General features: G+C 37.1%; 1 protein-coding gene across 1 annotated transcript in view; it reads right to left on the bottom strand.

Annotated features, from left to right (window-relative positions):
• LOC129256501 (zinc finger protein GLI3-like) overlaps window positions 1–16,540 on the bottom strand; it is a 69,901-nt gene extending 53,361 nt beyond the window's left edge. The window contains exon 1 of the mRNA XM_054894687.2: window positions 16,465–16,540. Within this exon, the coding sequence (XP_054750662.2) occupies window positions 16,465–16,540 (76 nt within the window). The remainder of the gene's footprint in view (window positions 1–16,464) is intronic.
• Between the last annotated feature and the right edge of the window lie 3,381 nt (window positions 16,541–19,921).

The following is a 19,921-nucleotide window of genomic DNA, read 5'->3' as shown; positions in this document are numbered from 1 at the left end:
TGCCAGAAGGAAGCGATAACAACAGAGGAATTGGAAGAAGGATCTCCTTCTGTAATAGCTCCATGAAAAAATGGTGCAGCATTACAAAGCCTAGGGCCCAAGGACCACCCAAATTGCAATGACAGAAAACATGCATAGTGATTAAGACCATGGAGCTACAAAGACCCTGTTCTCAGTATACTTTCTAAAACCAGTTTATTGGAAACCTTTCCGGGAAATTAAAACCAGTTTGCAAGATTGCTTTGCTAGCATTCCCATTTAATCACCTGAAAGCGGTTTTCAAAAGTTCTCTGAAAACCTGGTTATTCACACAAGCTTTTAAGTAATCATTATTTTTCCCCCTTTTTTTTTAGTAAGTTTGTATTTTCTTCTTCCTTTCTTTTTTTTTATTGCGCCATGAGCATCTTTTTATGATGGATACCAGCGCATTATAAATGTTCACATTATTCGCTTCAGGTAAAGCAGTCTTCATACTATGGGAACACTTGGTGGGGTGACATGTTTCACACGATATTTGAAACTGTAGATTAGACATTCTACACACAGTGTGAGGAGTAGCGCGCTAAATATGTGCGCTGATCACTTCTCAGAGAAAGGTTGTGTAATGAGGCAAGGCGATCATGAAAGCATTACAAGGTGGATTTCCGTACCGGTTTTGAAGGTCGCTTCTAAAGCCGCTTTGAGCATTATCATTACACCTTAAACTAGTTTCCATTAGTTTCAGGGCAGTAATGAGAATGGGGTCTTAGTTATGCACATGAATCTTCTTACTGCAATTTTCCTTGAGACTTGTCTCTGAAATTCTGAGTAGTGCAGTTTTCAAACCATGACTGATGTATAATCCAAATTATTATCCCATTAAAGGTTTTGATGATAATGTCAGCCAGCATCTCGTTTCCACCATCATTCTCCTTGTTGATCAGTTAGATATAAAATACATTCCACCATCATAATAATTTCCAGATTCCCAAACTTTCAAATAAACGAAGCCGTAAAGTTGGGCTGAGGAATGTTCTTCACCGTACATTAGCAAATTGCACAAGTTTTTATCTCTGAGTAGTTCACCTATATTTTTGCTTCACATGCAGGCCTTTAATTTCCTGACATAATGCCCTTTCCAGTATTATGTGCTTTAGAAAGAACATAACTGATAAATGCAGTCAATGAAGCATCACATCTGAAGATTCCAGCACTTTAAAATGTGAGAAAGATACACAATATTTAAGCATGACCATGTAATACTGTAGCAACTACATAAAATGCTAATCCATGTCCACTGTGTCCATTTGCATGCATGGGTCAAAAACCAATGAAGTAAAACAGGTTAAATCCTTTTATTATTCCAATGGTTATGAAATTGCTTCTGGTGCCCAAACCACACCTTCGATGGATGTAACTTATCAAATCACAACCAGTGTTGTCCAGCAAGCAGTAAGATTACAAGACTGGAGAGAATGAAGACTATCATCATCTATAGGCCCCCTCAGCTTAGAAGGGTTGAACTCGAGAGACCACCAATAGAGAAAAGTCAGCTAGCTTTCTCCCATCCCACCAAACATACCTCTCAAACATGCAGTAGACCGTACAATACAAGTTTCTCCTTGGGGCTTACTCATCGCCTTTCAATAGCAGAGCATCAGGGGCCATTTCACACCCAAAAAACAAGATTCAAAACATATCTCAAATTTCCACCACTGATAAAAAGAAAACTTCATATGAAAAAGGATTGGAATTTCTTTTCTGAAATTATTATAGTGCATATTGCACTTTAAAACCATTGTGTTGTGTCATTGGGCCTACTCATAGACCTATCAGAGATGGACATCCATTGGTTAATAGTTACATGTGACTTCCTCTAAATAGTCACTTTTCGCTCAACGACAGAAACAGACTTCTATGACGCTAGTTGATTTTTTAAGAGACTTTTAGCTCCGTCATAAAAAATTGTCCTGCAACGCAAGTTGTAATTTGTATGATTTTCAAATTTTGAATTTTCGCAACCACAACGGGGACACTAAATCTGCGGTTCATGTGCAAAATTTCTCATTGCTACTATGGTAACAGCGACATCTCCAATTTGGGACGATTTTTTACAACTATTGAGAGCCACATGATCATCTTCATAGACCTAGAGAGCGCCTCTGTAATGTGGAAGCAACAGTCAATCAGCGCGCCTCTAGATTCTTATATTATTGCACTCACCTATGCCCAAAAATAAATTCTTGACTTTCCCATTTATTAAAACAAAATTGTCATCAAAATAAAGGCCTATAATGAATTCAGGTTTTGAAAAATATAATCTGATAATCATCACCACCTGGGTATAACAATGTAAGAATAATTTGAAATCTAATCCCCCATTTCAGCATGTTCAGGGGAAAGTAAATATAACGCCCACAGGGCATATGTCCTTACCATTAGGTGGTTTCAAACCGCCTCGATCACAAGAATCCCTGTTAAATTACGAGAACATTTACATGCTCAAAAATACCAGATAATTATTTCCGCATTCAGACTGCCCCGAAACACAATCTTTGGGGAAGTTTCTCGAAGTTATGAGCATGCGCAGTACTGTCTGGTAGCAGACGAAGAAGCGCGCGCTTTTAGCGGTACGATCGGGGGACGGCCGGCGAGGGAAATCCAGTACCTGCGGCCGGCCTAGCTCTAGCATGTATATAAAAACGTATATACAAACTCGATCGTATGCGCAAATCATTTGTTCCCTTGATCATCTGCAATTGCACTAGATTTCCCTCCACATTGAAATTAAGGCCTTGGTGGCCTCCTCACTCCAGTGCGATGTCATCTGGTATGAAAATTTAGAATACCGGTAAATATCACCCTTAATTCGTAAAACTATCTTTTACAGAAGAAGAATCAACCGCCTAGTCAAAGTCGAACCCTGAGTCACGTCGCATGAAAAGTGTACGTATGTTTATCTCTGCATGCACTAGCGCTGGCTTGCTCGCTCGGTAGGCCTCGCATCAGCTAGCCTCGTATATCCATGCATATCGAACAGCGCGGGCTATGAACCGGAAATTCACTTATCGCGGTGATCGATGGGATACAAGTTCCCGTAGTTTGCTTTCAGATCGCCAAAATACCCACGATCTTGGAAAAAGTACCTACTATTTAGCAGGTATTTTCTTTCTGGGATATTACGCGTAGTTTGCTTTCACATTACCAAAATACCTGGTATTTTCTGATCGGGGTAAAATTCCAGATCAGAGAATACCTGGAACTGACGAACTTCGAGGCGGTCTGAAACCACCTATTGTGTGTAAGATGGCTTGCAGTTTGTGGAGGAGCCAGCAAAAGAAAAAAGAATCTGGATGGATTTCAGATGGACTTTGCTGTGCAGATCAATGCATGCGAAATGGTTTAGCTGCAGAGGTTAACATGACCACTGATTTAATTGCCAGCGAGCCACCAATAATCCATGTTAGATGCAATATCGATTCGATGGACTAATAATATATTACAGTCCATATATATTACATTATTATGATATATATACCTAAGCCTTAATTCAGTAATACCCCATTCATATTGCGCTTTTCACCGGCGAACTTCACCGGCGAAGTTCGCCAGCGAAGGGGAAAGTGTCCAGTATGAAAGGTACACAGGAGAACTTCACCGGTGAAGTTCGCCGGCGAACTTCTCCTCCTCTAGAGGTGGAGAACATCACCGGCGAAACTGTTTCACCCGCGAAGTTCGTCGGTAAAAAGGCCAGTATGAAAGCAAACCAGAGAACTTCTCATCTTTAATGACGTCAGAGGTCAATCTATTTCTCTCCCGAAGTCCCCTGTACCGAGATTCCGCGCGCGATAGTTGCAAGCTCAGCTGAATGCTATGGCCAAGTAGATACCCTCGAACATCATTTTTTTTTTACTAACAATATTTATTAAAAAGCACTTTTTACATGTATAAAATGCGCTAAAACAAGGTGATATTGTTTGTTTTTATCGTAATACTTCCAAAATATGTTGTAATTAATTTTTTTGATACCTCTTTGTAATAAGTAAGAAGTAATGTTTACAATTTTCTTTCGTTTGTTCTGCAGTCGCCCGTTGACTTTCGCCGGGGAAGAAGTGTCGGTGCGAAAGGGTACGTTTTTTTCTTCGCCGGGGAAGTGAGGAATGCAAGGCGGAGAAGTTCGCCAGTGAAAAATGAAGAGGGCAGTATGAAAGGGGTTTTAGTTGTTTTTCCCTTAATCACTTCCATGGCATAATACATCATGTAGGCCTTGCGCTTCCATTGAGTGGAGTCCTAAGGTGAAGTGACGTGAAAGCACAGGAATTTCTCTTGTCACAACTTGCGAAATGGTTATGGCTTGATGGTGTTGCATGCATTGATTGGGCCGTTTAAGGTACACGTGTACACGCCCGGTCAAGTCAGTGCACGTGCACTGAATTCCATGACCGTGTACACGGTAGCATCTGTGTAAAACTTGCGTGGGAGTTGTAAATAAGTATCTAATTGAACACAATCCTATTACCATGCTTACATCCTCACATTAATTCCAAGTTCTTAGACGCTGCACAAGTTTTAATCACTAAAATTCCACTTTCATACCCACCCTTGAAGTTCTGTATTAATTTTGCGCAAGAAGCCACAACGCTAACTCACACCTTTTTCATTAATGAAATCTGTCTTGGGCCGGCCTGGGGCGCGGGCAGCGTGCACGAAGTTTGCATACAATGAAGTGACGTTATGCTTGATAGAACAAGCTATGAGCTTTTTGCCGTGCCTTCGTAGTACTTAAATACTACTTACTTCATATATATTTCCCCAAAATGAAACCTGTTGTGTAATTGTGATGCCTATTCGCCGATAATTTGAAGATTATTTTTATCCTAGTTCGAGTCTCACTCGTCTATTCGTGCTGAGATAATTTATGCATTATGAATTCATGAATGGAATTTATCGTCGATAGCGCATGCGCATTGTGCTTTAATCAAACGAGATCGAAAATGATCTAAAAGGAAAATAATGACGCAACAACATAAAATAAATCTTGCTTTCAGTTTCATTACACTATTTCGTATCATGACCATAGAACATTATCTAATCGTAATATTCTAACAATAATTTGCAAATGATAATCACTAATACGAATTTAGAGCTTGATTTCATTTCCATGTTTAATGATGGACATCACAAAGTCCATATCGAGTGATGGATGCACTTGTCTGAAAAAAAAATTATATCATGTCAGGATTGATTTTCAAACATCGTCGTTGCAGAAACTCTTCTCCCGATCGTAATATCACCATAGAATACAATTTTACATGACAAAGCAGAGAAAATTATGTAACGTTTGATATTTAATCCCATCAATTTGAAGCTTGTTTGTACCCAACTCCACATTAGAATTCATGAATAGAAAATTATGTCATATATTGCGCATGCACATTGTGCTTCTTAATCTTGGAGACGTCCGGAAATAACTTTGCTGACATTACCAATATTTTTAGTATGGCCATAGAATGCTATTAAATCGTAATAATTTACATTCAATAATTATTCATATAAATTTAGAGCTCAATATGAGACATTTCTATTTATTTCGATTGAGTCATTGCTCTGCAATTGTCCTGTGTCTAAAAATGGATTAACAACAATATCATTATCAGGATTAATTCTCAAACATCGTCATCACTGGTCATAACTCATATTTCACAATCTTTATATCAGCATAGAATACCAATTCAAACTAGAACTGCAATCGTTTCAGAACGATGTGCATGCATTGACGCGTCTGATTGAAAGGTCAACTCCACCTCAGAAAAATGTTGATTTGAATCAATAGGGAAAATTCAGACAAGCACAAAGCTGAAAATTTCATCAAAATCGGATGTAAAATAAGAAAGTTATGACATTTCAAAGTTTCGCTTATTTTAAACAAAATAGTTATATGAACGAGCCAATTACATCCAAATGAGAGTGATGATGATGTCACTCACTCAAAATGGCGCATGCACTGTCATGTATGAATGATTTTAGAAAATGAAATAAGAGGTACACACTAATGCATCATCGACAACATATCTGCCAAATGAATTTGGATGAGGAGCGGAGGCAGGGGAGGAATTAAAAAAAATTACATGTTAATCAAAGTGGATTTAGGACATTATGCCCTCCATAGGAAGTTGCATTCTCGAGTCAAACAGATTTCGTCCATTTTTTGACCATGGCCGCTCAACAAAGAGAGAGAAGGGAGAGAAAGACACAGAGAGAGTGATATGAATAAGCATACACATTTCCCTGACAGTTCATTAACGTAACTCAGTGTAAAGTACATAGCAGAACGATGTGCATGCATAATACGTTATGCCATAGACATTGTGTACAATTCTGTTGTTGATAATGTGTGCATTCTGAGTAGTATACCATGTGTTCAGATTGGCTTATCTTGAAATTTTCTGTTGTAACCTATGTCATATTTGGTATCACTGGAAAGAGCATTCAAATGCGGTGACATTGATACCACTTTTATTTGTGCTCAAGCAATAGACCGGAAGTAAATGCCATATAAAGAAAAACATTAAAAATGAAGGTTTTGCACAATAATTTTAAGCTGACGTCAGATTTTTGTCAGTTTCTGTTACAAAATGTTGACGAACGGTTGAAGTATATATCAATACTCATATCTGCCAAGTTAGAAAGGATAAGCTTCAATAATAAGGAAATAAGAGCAAGTTGAAGTTGTGCTGGCATTATAGTGCATTTTTGCGTATTTTGCTGATTTTCGGGAGCATTTTTCAGATATTTTGTCAGCGGTAAGGTATATATTTTTCTAAATGGCATGAAAGAGCATATCTTGAACACCCTAAATCTAAAAAAGGGTACGGGTTTGGCCATGCATGACGAAATGAGGAGCATTCAAAGATAAGCGTTTTTGAAACTTTAGAGGGCGCTATTTCAGTAACGGAAATTCAGTGATGCGTGAAAACTAAGTCGTAAGTATGATATGGTACCAGTATCAATTCCTTAAAAATATGAGCTCGAAATGAATAAAAACAATAAAGTTATGGCCATTTTACGATTTTTTGACTTTACATTTCAATAAATGTGACGTTTTTGAAGGAAGGCTATTTCGGATTTGAATTTAGGGCATGAAGATGGCATTTTGAAGGTCAGGTTATACGTCGCAGATGATGGAGCAACTCTTTGACTATCTATAGCAATTTGTTAGAAGTTTGTAGCATGCAGGATGCGGGAGTTAGGACGAGATTAGTAATGGTATGCAAATGGACTTGAAATTTACAAAATGGCGCCTGGATGGTCATGCATGAGTGATTTTGGAAAAAGGAAGACAAGGGGCACAACTAGGGATGCTGGACAACATGTCTACAAAGTTTGGATGAATTTGGATGAGGGACAGAGCCAGGGCAGAGCTAACAAAAACCATGTGTTAAACAAATGGGATTTTGTGGAAGAAGAAGAAGAAGAAGACTAGAACTGCAATCGTTTCCGAACGATGTGCATGCATTGACGCGTCTGATTGAAAGGTCAAGTCCACCTCAGAAAAATCTTGATTGAAATCAATAGGGAAAAAAATCAGACAAGCACAATGCTGAAAATTTCATCAAAATCGGATGTAAAATAAGAAAGTTATGACATTTCAAAGTTTCGCTTATTTTTAACAAAATAGTTATATGAACGACCCAGTTACATCCAAATGAGAGAGATGATGATGTCACTCTCAAAATGGCGCATGCAATGTCATGCATGAATGATTTTAGAAAATGAAATATAAGGTACACAATAATGCATCATGGACAACATGTCTACCAAATCGGAATGAATTTGGATGAGGAGCGGAGGCAGGGGAGGATTAACAAAAATTACATGTTAATCAAAGTGGATTTTGGTACATTGTGCCCTCCATAGGAAGTTACATTCTCAAGTCAAAAGGATTTCGTCCATTGGGCCATTTTTAGACCATATGGCCGCTCAAATAAAAGAGAGAGAAGGGAGAGAAAGACACAGAGAGTAATATGAATAAGCATACACATTTCCCTGACAGTTCATTAACGTAACTCAGTGTAAAGTACATAGCAGAACGATGTGCATGCATAATACGTTATGCCATAGACATTGTGTACAATTCTGTTGTTGATAATGTGTGCACTGTGAGTAGTATACCATGTGTTCAGATTGGCTTATCTTGAAATTTTCTGTTGTAACCTATGTCGTATTTGGTATCACTGGATAGGGCATTCCAATGCGGTGACATTGATACCACTTTTATTTTTGCGCAAGCAATAGACCGGAAGTAAATGCCATATAAAGAAAGAGATTAAAAATGACAGTTTTGCACAATAATTTTGAGCTGACGTCAGCTCTATGTCAGTTTCTGTCACAAAAGGTTAACGAACGGTTGAAGTATATATCAATACTCATATCTGCCAAGTTAGAAAGGATAAACTTAAATAATAAGGAAATAAGAGCAAGTTGAAGTTGTGCTGGCATTATAGTGCATTTTTGCGTATTTTGCTGATTTTCGGGAGCATTTTTCAGATATTTCGTCAGTGGTAAGGTATATTTTTTTCTAAATGGCATGAAAGGGCATATCTTGAACACCCTAAATCTAAAAAAGGGTACGGGTTTGGCCATGCATGACGCAATGAGGAGCATTCAAAGATAAGCGTTTTTGAAACTTTAGAGGGCGCTATCTCAGTAACGGAAATTCAGTGATGCGTGAAAACTAATTCCTATGTATGATATGGTACCAGTATCAATTCCTGAAAATATGAGCTCGAAATGAATAAAAACAATAAAGTTATGGCCATTTTACGATTTTTTTACTTTACATTTCAATAAATATGACGTTTTTGAAGGAAGGCTATTTCGGATTTGAATTTAGGGCATGAAGATGGCATTTTGAAGGTCAGGTTATACGTTGCAAATGATGGGGCAACTCTTTGACTATCTATAGCAATTTGTTAGAAGTCTGTAGAATGCAGGATCCGGGAGTTAGGACGAGATTAGTAATGGTATGCAAATGGACTTGAAATTTACAAAATGGCGCCTAGATGATCATGCATGAGTGATTTTGAAAAAAGGAAGACGAGGGGCACAACTAGGGATGCTGGACAACATGTCTACCAAGTTTGGATGAATTTGGATGAGGGACGGAGCCAGGGCAGAGCTAACAAACACCATGTGTTAAACAAATGGGATTTTGTGGAAGAAGAAGAAGAAGAAGAAGAAGAAGAAGAAGAAGACGACGGAATAGGAATACGGAACAAGAACAATGCATTGTCGCCGTTGGGCGTCAATGCAAAGAAGAAGAAGAAGACGACGGAATAGGAATACGGAACAAGAACAATGCATTGTCGCCAGTGGGCGTCAATGCAATGACCATCGTGATAAAATTACGTATGATGTTTATTCCCATCAATTTGAAGCTCACTTTGGATCCAACTACATCTCAGGCAAGTAGGTCTTCGCTAGCCCTTAATTATTTGGCGGCAAGCACGCTTGTCGTTTCGAGAGAGTGAGTGTAGTAAGGGGCTGTAGTGTGTGCGCGAGTCTGGACTGTGACTGTGAGTTGACCGAGAATTGTTCAGATCGACTCTGCGTGATTCTATCTTCCATATTATTTTATTTCAAATGCATATATTTTGTCATCTGCAAATATCATTGTTTTAGATATTTTGGGAAGAATTCTGCTCAGATACCTTTTTCTTTAGTTGTTGTTTTGTGATCATGGAAAATATAGACGATCTTTATTGACTGCATCCAGCCACTTATCCCAGCCATCAGCGCATTTCAGCGCGGTCATGACGGAGCAAAACAAGTGGAATGCCTCTGGCGGTCTCACCTGTATCAGGCGATTCAATAAAGCAGCAGTGCTGACTTTGAAAACTACTCAAAAATAATTATTCACAAAAAACATCATTCATATAATGATACAATACTACACGTTTATTGACATTTGACCTTGATCATGTGACCTAAAACTTGTTGGTGATACTTGATTACCCCAATGTCCACATTTTATACACTATATCTATAAACTATCTATCTATAAACAGCAATCTAATAATTACCTCTAAAATGGCCAAAGTTCAATGACCTTAAATAACCTTTGACTTTGGTCATGTGACCTGAAACTCGCATGAGATGTTCAGTGGTACTTGATGACTCTTATGTCCAAGTTTCATGAATCAGATCCATAAACTTTTGAAGTTATAATGGTAATTCAGATACCCTCAACATGGCCAAAGTTCATTGACCTTAAATGACCTTTGACCTTGGTTATGTGACCTAGAACCCGCTGCAGGATGTTCGATGATACTTGATTATTGTTACATCTTAGTTTCATATACTAGATCCATATTTTCAAAGTTATGATGGCAATTCAACAAATACTAGCAACATGGCCAAAGTTCATTGTCCCTAAGTGACCTTTGACCTTCGTCATGTGACCTAAAACCCAGCGCAGGATGTTCAATGATACTTGATTACACTTACATCTAAGTTTCATGAACTAGATCCATATTTTCAAAGTTATGATGGCAATTCAACAAATATTAGCAACATGGCCAAAGTTCATTGTCCAGGCTATTAAAGTGACCTTTGACATTGGTCATGTGACCTGAACTCGCACAGGATGTTCAGTGAAATTTGATTACTACTACGTTTATGCGACCTCAAGCCAAATCATGATTTGAATCATGATTCAAAACACAAACATGAATCACAATACCAAAGAATCATTCTAAAGCTGTTTCTCCTCAGATTCGGGCCGATCAAGTGCGCATCACAGTGCGCAGTTTGACACCCGAAGTATTTCATGCGTGTTTGGGCTCTAAAAAATTCATCTTTTGCTTCCAGAATACAAGTCTAACATACCTCATTTTGTTTACTTCTATTCATCTTGTCGGTATATCGAAAATGGTGTTCGGAAGTGAATTTCAGCATAGATCCAATTTAATATTGACACTGTCCAGTTAGTTAACTTAATTTACTAGAGCTTGATGCCATGACAAAAAAAAATGAAAAGCAGTGGACGATGCGATGACCAACACAGAATTTGAAGTTAAAGTGATCATTTTACTTTGTTCTGATTTAAAAAATTCTCATTTTGGTTCTTGAAAATGGGCTTAACATTAGGCTTATAGTGTAAAAATACCATCCCAAAAGTTTCAAAGTATTATATCCACAGGATCAATTTTAAAACCTTAAAGAAGTAAACCAAAGTTTGAAAATAATTGGGAGTTGGTTTCAATGACAATGTGTATACAGTGAACCTGTGCACCACAACACACGAACTCTAGATGAACACAGCATGGCCTACATACAGTGTGTACTAGTACCGTACTACTAGGTATACACTGAATGTTCAGTGCAGCTAATAGCGTGTGTGTGTAAATAGGAGATACACACAACAGAAGGCAGTCAAAATAGCAACGGACTTTTTGAATTGGAGTAAACTGGTCATAAGCTTAACCTGTCTACTAGACGGTTCTCAAAATCAAGCTAATAAATTGCTACTTGTATCTAAATTAGAGTTTTTCATTCTATATTGTGGTTTGTTTCAGGGTTTTTGAGGACAAATACATGCACTCATACACATGTTTTGTCTCAGTTTGAGAATTTTTTAAATCAGCTGCTCACAAAGTTAAACGATCCCTTTAAATGCACGTGACAAGAATTGCATGCATAGCACATATAATACCATATGCCTTGAGCTTGGCAAGAGTTAAACCGGAAGAAGCCTGACACGGTGACGTCATAGAAACATGATTCAAATCATGATTGCGTTTATATGACCTTTTTCGTTCGTGATTCTACAGAAACGTCTTTCCAAATGCCCTTTTCCGTGTTTCATGTTTGTGATTCGAAATACATCTATTTTCACTTTTGACTGAACGCAATCGAGATTCTGTAGAATCATGATTTGAATCACGATTCAAATCACAATTCTAGGGTAAAAAAGTGGCACATGAATGCACCCCAAGTTTCATGACTTTCATAATTTTCAAAGTTATAATGGCAATTCAACAAATACCCAGAACATGGCCAAAGTTCATTGACCCTAAATGAGTGAGCGAAAACAATTTGAAGAGGGGATACCAAAAAGTCAATTGGCAGGCTGTATCTGGGTTTCAAAAAGAAAACCACATTTTTAAAAAGTTTAATATCTGCTCTTTAATTTGATACCTCAATTACAGAGAATGGTCAAGAAATAACAAGGTTCTGGTTATTTAAAATAAAGCTTGAGTTTCAATAATATCATAAAATGAACAGGTTTTACAGGCTAGCGTTCCGAGTCACTCGACACTCCATTTTGATGATGATCAGCCATGTATTAAGACTTTTGTTAACCGTGCGATAGCTTCTGTGGGAAACCGGAGAAATCACGTTTATTTAATGAAATTACGGAAATACAAGCATTGTTTTGAGGGAACAGAACTTTTTTACTTCTTGACAATTTTCTGTGATTAAGGTATCAAATAAAAGAGCAGATATTGAACTTTTTAGAAATGTGATTTTCTTTTTGAAATTCAGATACCCCCCGCCAAATGAGTTTTTGGTATCTTTTCTTCAAATTGTTTTTGCTCACTATGCGTGAATGAGGAATAATTTCAGTAATTTCAGATGAAAGAGGAGACTCTAAGCTTTACAATGGTAGGTCACTTGTCTATTGTATTTGTGATTAAGTTATGATAAATCATCAATAAATCTTGTTTCGTTTGACATTTGACCTTGATCATGCGACCTAAGACTTGTCATTGTCAGTGATACTTGATTACCCCTATATCCACATTTTATAAACTATATCTATAAACTTTGAAAGTTATGACAGCAATCTAATAATTACCTCCAAAATGACCAAAGTTCAATCACTTAAATGACCTTTGACTTTGGTCATGTGACCTGAAACTCAAATGAGATGTTCAGTGATACTTGATGTCCAAGTTTCATGAATCAGATCCATAAATATTCAAAGTTATGATGGTAATTCAACAGATACCCCCAACATGGCCAAAGTTCATTGACCTTTGACCTTGGTCATGTGACCTGAAACTCGCACAGGATGTTCAGTGATACTTGATTACTCTTATATCCAAGTTTTATGAACTAGACCAATAAACTTTCATAGTTATGATGGTAATTCAACAAATACCCCCAACTTGGCCAAAGTTCATTGACCTTAAATGACCTTTGACCTTGATCATGTGACCTGAAACTCGCACAGGATGTTCAGTGATACTTGATTACTCTTATATCCAAGTTTTATGAACTAGACCAATAAACTTTCATAGTTATGATGGTAATTCAACAAATACCCCCAACTTGGCCAAAGTTCATTAAATGACCTTTGACCTTGATCATGTGACCTGAGACTCGCACAGGATGTTCAGTGATACTTGATTACTCTTTTGTCTAAGTTTCATGAATCAGATCCATAAACTTTTAAAGTTATGATGCTAATTCAACAGATTCCCCCAACATGGTCTAAGTTCATTGACCCTAAATGACCTTTGACCTTGGTCATGTGACCTGAAACTCAGGCAGGATGTTCAGTAATACTTGATTATTATGGCCAAGTTTCATGAACTAGGTCCATATGCTTTCTAAGTTATGCTGTCATTTCAAAAACTTAACCTTTGGTTAAGATACGCCGTCGCCACCGCCGCCGGAAAAGTGGCGCCTATAGTCTCACTCTGCTTCGCAGGTGAGAAAAAAAAAATTAGATTCATAACTAATCAAATTCAAGATTTGTCATAATTTCGGTCACACACGTGATGCAGAATAGCCCTATAATATCTGTTACATTTCATTTGGTCCAATGCCAATTCCTCCAATTGGCAACTTGTCTACTATCATTTGGTCTACCATCAGTTCGTCCAATATCCATTTGTTTAACTGCCATTTCGTCCACTCACCATTTCATCAAGTAACCAGTTGGTCCCATAGACAGTTAGTCCATATATCATTTGGTCTAATTCTAAGTGTTAATTGGGCAAAATGAATGAAAATAAAACGAGTATTAGACCAATTGGTTATGAGCCGAAGGGTCATAGACCAACTGGGGATTAGATGAAGTGATGATTGGACCAAATGGTTGTTAGACGAAATGTTGATGGACGGAATGGCATAAGACTAAATGAAGGTTGACCAATGTGTGAGTGGACGAGTTGGTACTGGACGAATTGGCAATTTACCATAATGTTATGTCCCACATATGCTTTAAAAATCTGTGTTGGTGATCTTTCACAAAATTCAGTTAATGTTACTCTTCCAGATCTTGATCTCACAATTAACCTTGGTTTTACAGAATTTTTCATGAAATCAGTGTTCAAGCAACTACTGTACCATTTTTTTATTTTCATCTATTGTTCACCAGTGAATATTTATTCTTCTACAGAGGAGATTGAGCACATGTCATCACTTAAATACCACATTAGGTGGTTTCAGACCGCCTCGAAGTTCGTCAGTTCTAGGTATTCTCTGATCGGGAAATTTACCCCGATCAGAAAATACCAGGTATTTTGGTAATGTGAAAGCAAACTACGCGTAATTTCCCCGAAAGAAAATAACCGCTAAATAGTAGGTACTTGGCGAAATTACGAGAACTTTCGCGGGGATTTTTCCAAGGTCGCAGGTATTTTGGCGATGTGAAAGCAAATTACGGGAACTTTTAGCCCAGCGTGTCGTTGGGTGCGGCGCCGTGGGTGGCTGCTGGGCTAGTAGTTTTGAATCTCGCGCCTTGCCTGCTTATTAGACCATACTGCATACTGCGCATGCTCCTAACTTCAGGAATTTATCCCGAAGTGTATGTTTCGGGGCGGTGTGAATGCAGGAATAATTAATGGGTATTTTTTAGCCTAAAAATGTTCTCATAATTTAACGGGGATTCTTGTGATCGAGGCGGTTTGAAACCACCTTTTGAGAATGTTGAGAACGTGCTTTTCTTCTAGTTGGAACATGCAACTACAGGGGATCTGGCTTAAAGGATTTTAGTTTCATGACCCCTGGAAAGAATCCATCCAATGAAGGAACAACTTGTCATCCCCTCCAATCTGCAAGGTCACATCAAAGGTCAAGACAGCTGAGGTCAACCTGTGCTTTCTCATAAATTGACCTTAAAGGGTTTTGGGTTTCTTATCTGGAAGTCATTACAGTCAATGCTTATTTGTATTTCACATAAAAAAGGATATGTGACCTTCCTGCTGGTTGTAGAATACCATGAAAATTTCAATTCCTTTTCCTTGACTGAAGAACTTGTAATTAGGGAGGTTTATTTCCGATTAGTCTAATGCCAATTCGTCCAATTGCTAACTCGTCTACTATCATTTGGTCTACCATCAGTTTGTCCACTCAACACTTGGTCTTCTTTCATTTATTTAGTCTCGTCTACTCGTCTACTATCATTTGGTCTACCATCAGTTTGTCCACTCAACACTTGGTCTACTTTCATTTATTTAGTCTAATGCCATTCCGTCTAATAACCAGTTGGTCCAATAGCCATTTATTCCATTTAACATCTGGTCAAAATGGACTAAGTGTGAAATTGTGCAAAAGGAATGAAAATGAAATGCATATTAGACCAACTGGTTAGACAAAATGGTGATTAGACATAGTGATAATTGGACCATCTGGCTAATGGACCAAATGGTTGTTAGACAAAATGTTGATGGACGGAATAGCATTAGACTAAATGAAAGTAGACCATGTGGTGAGTGGACAAGTTGGCAGTAGACGAATTGGCAATTTACCATAAGGAAACTCAAGATGACCGAGTGCCCACTCTAGAAATAGGGGAGATCGGGGTTAGTTGGAACGCGGGTTAAGTTTAAACATTATAATTTTCTTTAACGCCTGTAAAATAAATTTATGCAATACTGCCCTCAATATATTGCTATTAATAATACAACACTAGGTGGTTTCAAACCGCCTCGATCACAAGAATCCCCGTTAAATTACGAGAACTTTTTTAGGCTGAAAAATACCCATTAATTATTCCTGCATTCACACCGCCCTGAAACATACCCTTCGGGATAAGTTCCTGAAGTTACGAGCATGCGCAGTATGGTCTGATAAGCAAGCAAGGCGCGAGATTCAAAATCACTAGCCCAGCAGCCACCCACGGCGCCGCACCCAACGACACGCTGGGCTAAAAGTTCCCGTAATTTGCTTTCAGACCGCCAAAATACCCACGACCTTGGAAAAATCCCCGCGAAAGTTCTCGTAATTTCGCCAAGTACCTACTATTTATCGGGTATTTTCTTTCGGGGATATTACGCGTAGTTTGCTTTCAGTCCGCCAAAATACCTGGTATTTTCTGATCGGGGTAAATTTCCCGATCAGAGAATACCTGGAACTGGCGAACTTCGAGGCGGTCTGAAACCACCTACTGTCACCATTATACACCACCACCATCACAACCACCATGCACCAGCACCACCACCAGCACCACCATCATCATAATTCAGGCATTACCTGGTGGAGAATCTCGTTCTCTCTTTGTTGTGATATGATCCATTCCTTGTCTTGTTGCTGACAAGTGACTAGCCATGTCTCCTTAGGAAACATTGGTGCGTTCCTGTGACCAAAACAACAAAAATAATCATCATCAAACTTATTTAGAACATGGATGTAGGCCTACTAGTAACTGACAAGTAAAGAAAAATGTTATCAAGAAATTCATTTCAATTAAAAGATTCAAACAGTATTTTTTTGCAAAGAAAAAAAAATCATGCTTTTTATTTTTTCTAAGAAGCTATGTTCAAAATTTGTACAAATATTAGACCTAGATGACAATATATGATTTCATATTTGCTTTCCTAATAGGAGAAATATAAATGTACTGTATACAAAACATATTTTGCATCAATATATTTCCGTAATTTTGCTTCAAGACAGGAAATTTGCAAGAGCATATTTTCGCGAAATTTATTGTCTTTGCATTTATTTGTATAGAAGTATCAGGAAGCTAAAATTTTTGCATTCAGCAGGTTGCAAAATTCATAAAAATAAGACAACTGCCTATATGCTACTACATAGTGCCAATTTGTTGTGAAACTTTGAATTTGATCAAAATGTAATTTACAAGTTTGTACAATCGGTGGATTTTCTTATTACCCCTTTCATACTGCGCTTTTTCCAGGTAAACTTCAACCGCTAAGTTCACCAGCAAAGGGGAAAGTGTCCAGTACGAAATGTACACCGGTGAAATGGCCAGTATAATAGCTCACCAGAGAACTTCTCCTCCTTTAATGACGTCAGAGGTCAAATTTTTTCCCCCGAAATCCCCTCAACCAAGTCCCATGGCTAAATGTGGAAGGCCATGCTACATGATTGCGGCGCTCAAGCTGCATGCAAGCTAAAATGCGCACTGCTCTTGCAGATGAAAAAAAAAACCATTGTAACTTGTGTACATATATATCTCACCCTGGTTTTTACAAAATGATTAAAAAAAAAACAAGTTACCTGAAATTACATTGATCTAATAACCATATTTGTGTACGTTTTATGAAATAATGACATATAGAGATGGTTTTTTTTACAAAAAACGTATACTTGTAATATGGAATAATGAAAATTCCATTGGAAGTATATGGACCATCAGACATTTAAAACATGTGCAGGTATTTTAAGCTCTTTAAAGGCCATATTTGGGCACAAAAAATAACACACCATGTAATTCTGAACATCTCATACTTTTAAAGAAACATGATAATTGAAAATATTGATGAAAATTATAGCTGAAGGTGTGTTGTGTATATTGACATCAAAACTTTATACTTTAAGCTACATATCAGCCTATTGAGCAAGATTTGTATCTCATCGAACAGGCAATATATTGACATGAGTTATTGTTAAAAATTATCTTCAAGTCTTCCCCTGACCTTATTGTATTTACTCGTCTCCCTCTTCTTATTTTTCCTTTCTTTTTTCCTCCTTCCTTTCCCCTTCTTTTTCTGTTTTTCATTTCTTGCTCCGCCAATGGGGGGAGACCGGGCCCCCCCCCCCGGATCCGCCTATGGTAATGACCCGAAAGGGAAATTTTAATCACTGTCCAACATGAAGGAATATTGTGGAGAGAACATTGATCTTACTAAATATATGATGCGAGCGCGAAGCACGAGCTGATTTTTTTTTTTTTTGAGATTTAAACTTTAAACCGGGACATTCTTATCACTGTCGGTACAGAAGCGCGAGCTGAAAACTTTTGATGTTTTGACTTGAACACTTACCATTTTCACACGTTTTATCTTATATAAGGAACAAACTCAGATAATATGCAATTTAGCAATCCGTGTATTTCAATAAGCACGAGCAGAAATTTTTGATAATCTGAAGAAAATTTAGGCAACATTTTCACTCAATATATGATGCTAGCGCAAGCTGATTTTTTTTAAGATTTAGACTTTGAACCTGGACATTCTTATCACTGTCGGTACAGAAGCGCAAGCTGAGATCTTTTGATGTTTTGACTTGAACACTTACCATTTTCACCCGTTGTTTTATATAATGAATAAACTCTTATATGCATATGCAATTTATCAATCTGTGTATCTCAATGCCAGCGCGAAGCACAGGCGGAAATTTGACATTCTGAGGGAAATTTTGGCAACATTTTTGTTGGCAACATTTTTTTTTTTACCTGTTACAAATTAATTCAATGATGCCTTTTTACATGTCTTCTATTTTTCCTATGTTCTTTATCTCTCGATGGGAATGGATTTACACTAAGTATTTCACAATTCATTTATGTGTAGTAAAATAGATATTTGCATGGAATGTCCTTCTTGCCTCAATTCTGCATTTCCTTTCTATAATTTAAACAATGATGAATTTATGGATACTCTTCAATTTCATAAATCTGCTCCGAACATTGATATTAATGACCTAGAAAGTATTTTTGACAGAAAACATGAACATAACATATGCAACATTGAAGATTGTGAACTACAGGAAGAGATAAATGAGTGTAAATATTATCTTGAAGCTGATTTCAAGCTTTTATCTGATTCATTTGATAATGATTTTAGTATCTTACATTTTAATGCGCGCAGTTTGAATAAGAACTTTTGTGAAATAGTTGATTTCATATCTTCATTATCTTTTTCATTTTCTGTATATGGTTTCTCTGAAACATGGATTCATTGTAAAACTCCAATGCTTTTTAACCTAGAAGGATATTCATTTGTACATTCCGATCGCAGTGATGGTAGGGGAGGAGGTGTAGCATTATTAGTTTCAAATACATTAAATTTTAAGATCAGAAATAATATACATATTGATCATGATGGCACTGATATGTTATTTATCGAAATTATTGTTCAATCAGGGAAAAACATTATTGTTGGAATCATGTACAGGGAACCAAAGAGCAAAATTGACAGTTTTATTACTGAATTTGATAAATGTATTCAGGAACTTATTAAAGAAAATAAAATCATATACATTATGGGGGATTTTAATATTGATATTTCTAAATGTACTTATAAATACAGTGTTAATTTTTTACAGGTATTATATTCATCACAGCTCTTACCATTAATTGATAAGCCCACTCGCATTTCAGCTCTTAGTGCAACACTAATAGATAATATTTTTACCAATAATATCAATTCATTCATCACCTCTTGAATTTTTTATCATGATGCCACTGACCATTTGCCAATTTTTCAAATTACCAATCATACCTTATTCAATACGTATAAACATGTGCAGAATGTAAAAAAGCAATTGATTAATGATAATACTATTGATAATTTGAATTAATTTGAATTTGAATTAATTTAAAATTAATTCAAAACAAGAATAAGCTATATAAAATATATTGTAAAGTTAGGTCATTTTCAAATAAAACAAAATATCATGAAGCCCGTATTAAGGTGAATAAACTAAGGAAGCAAGCACGAAGAAATTATTTTGCTCATAAATTCAA

Source organism: Lytechinus pictus, chromosome 3, assembly GCF_037042905.1.
Source record: "Lytechinus pictus isolate F3 Inbred chromosome 3, Lp3.0, whole genome shotgun sequence".
Lineage (NCBI taxonomy): Eukaryota > Metazoa > Echinodermata > Echinoidea > Temnopleuroida > Toxopneustidae > Lytechinus > Lytechinus pictus.
Note: the sequence above shows the minus strand (reverse complement) of the source record. Positions and strands in the feature narration are given on the sequence as shown.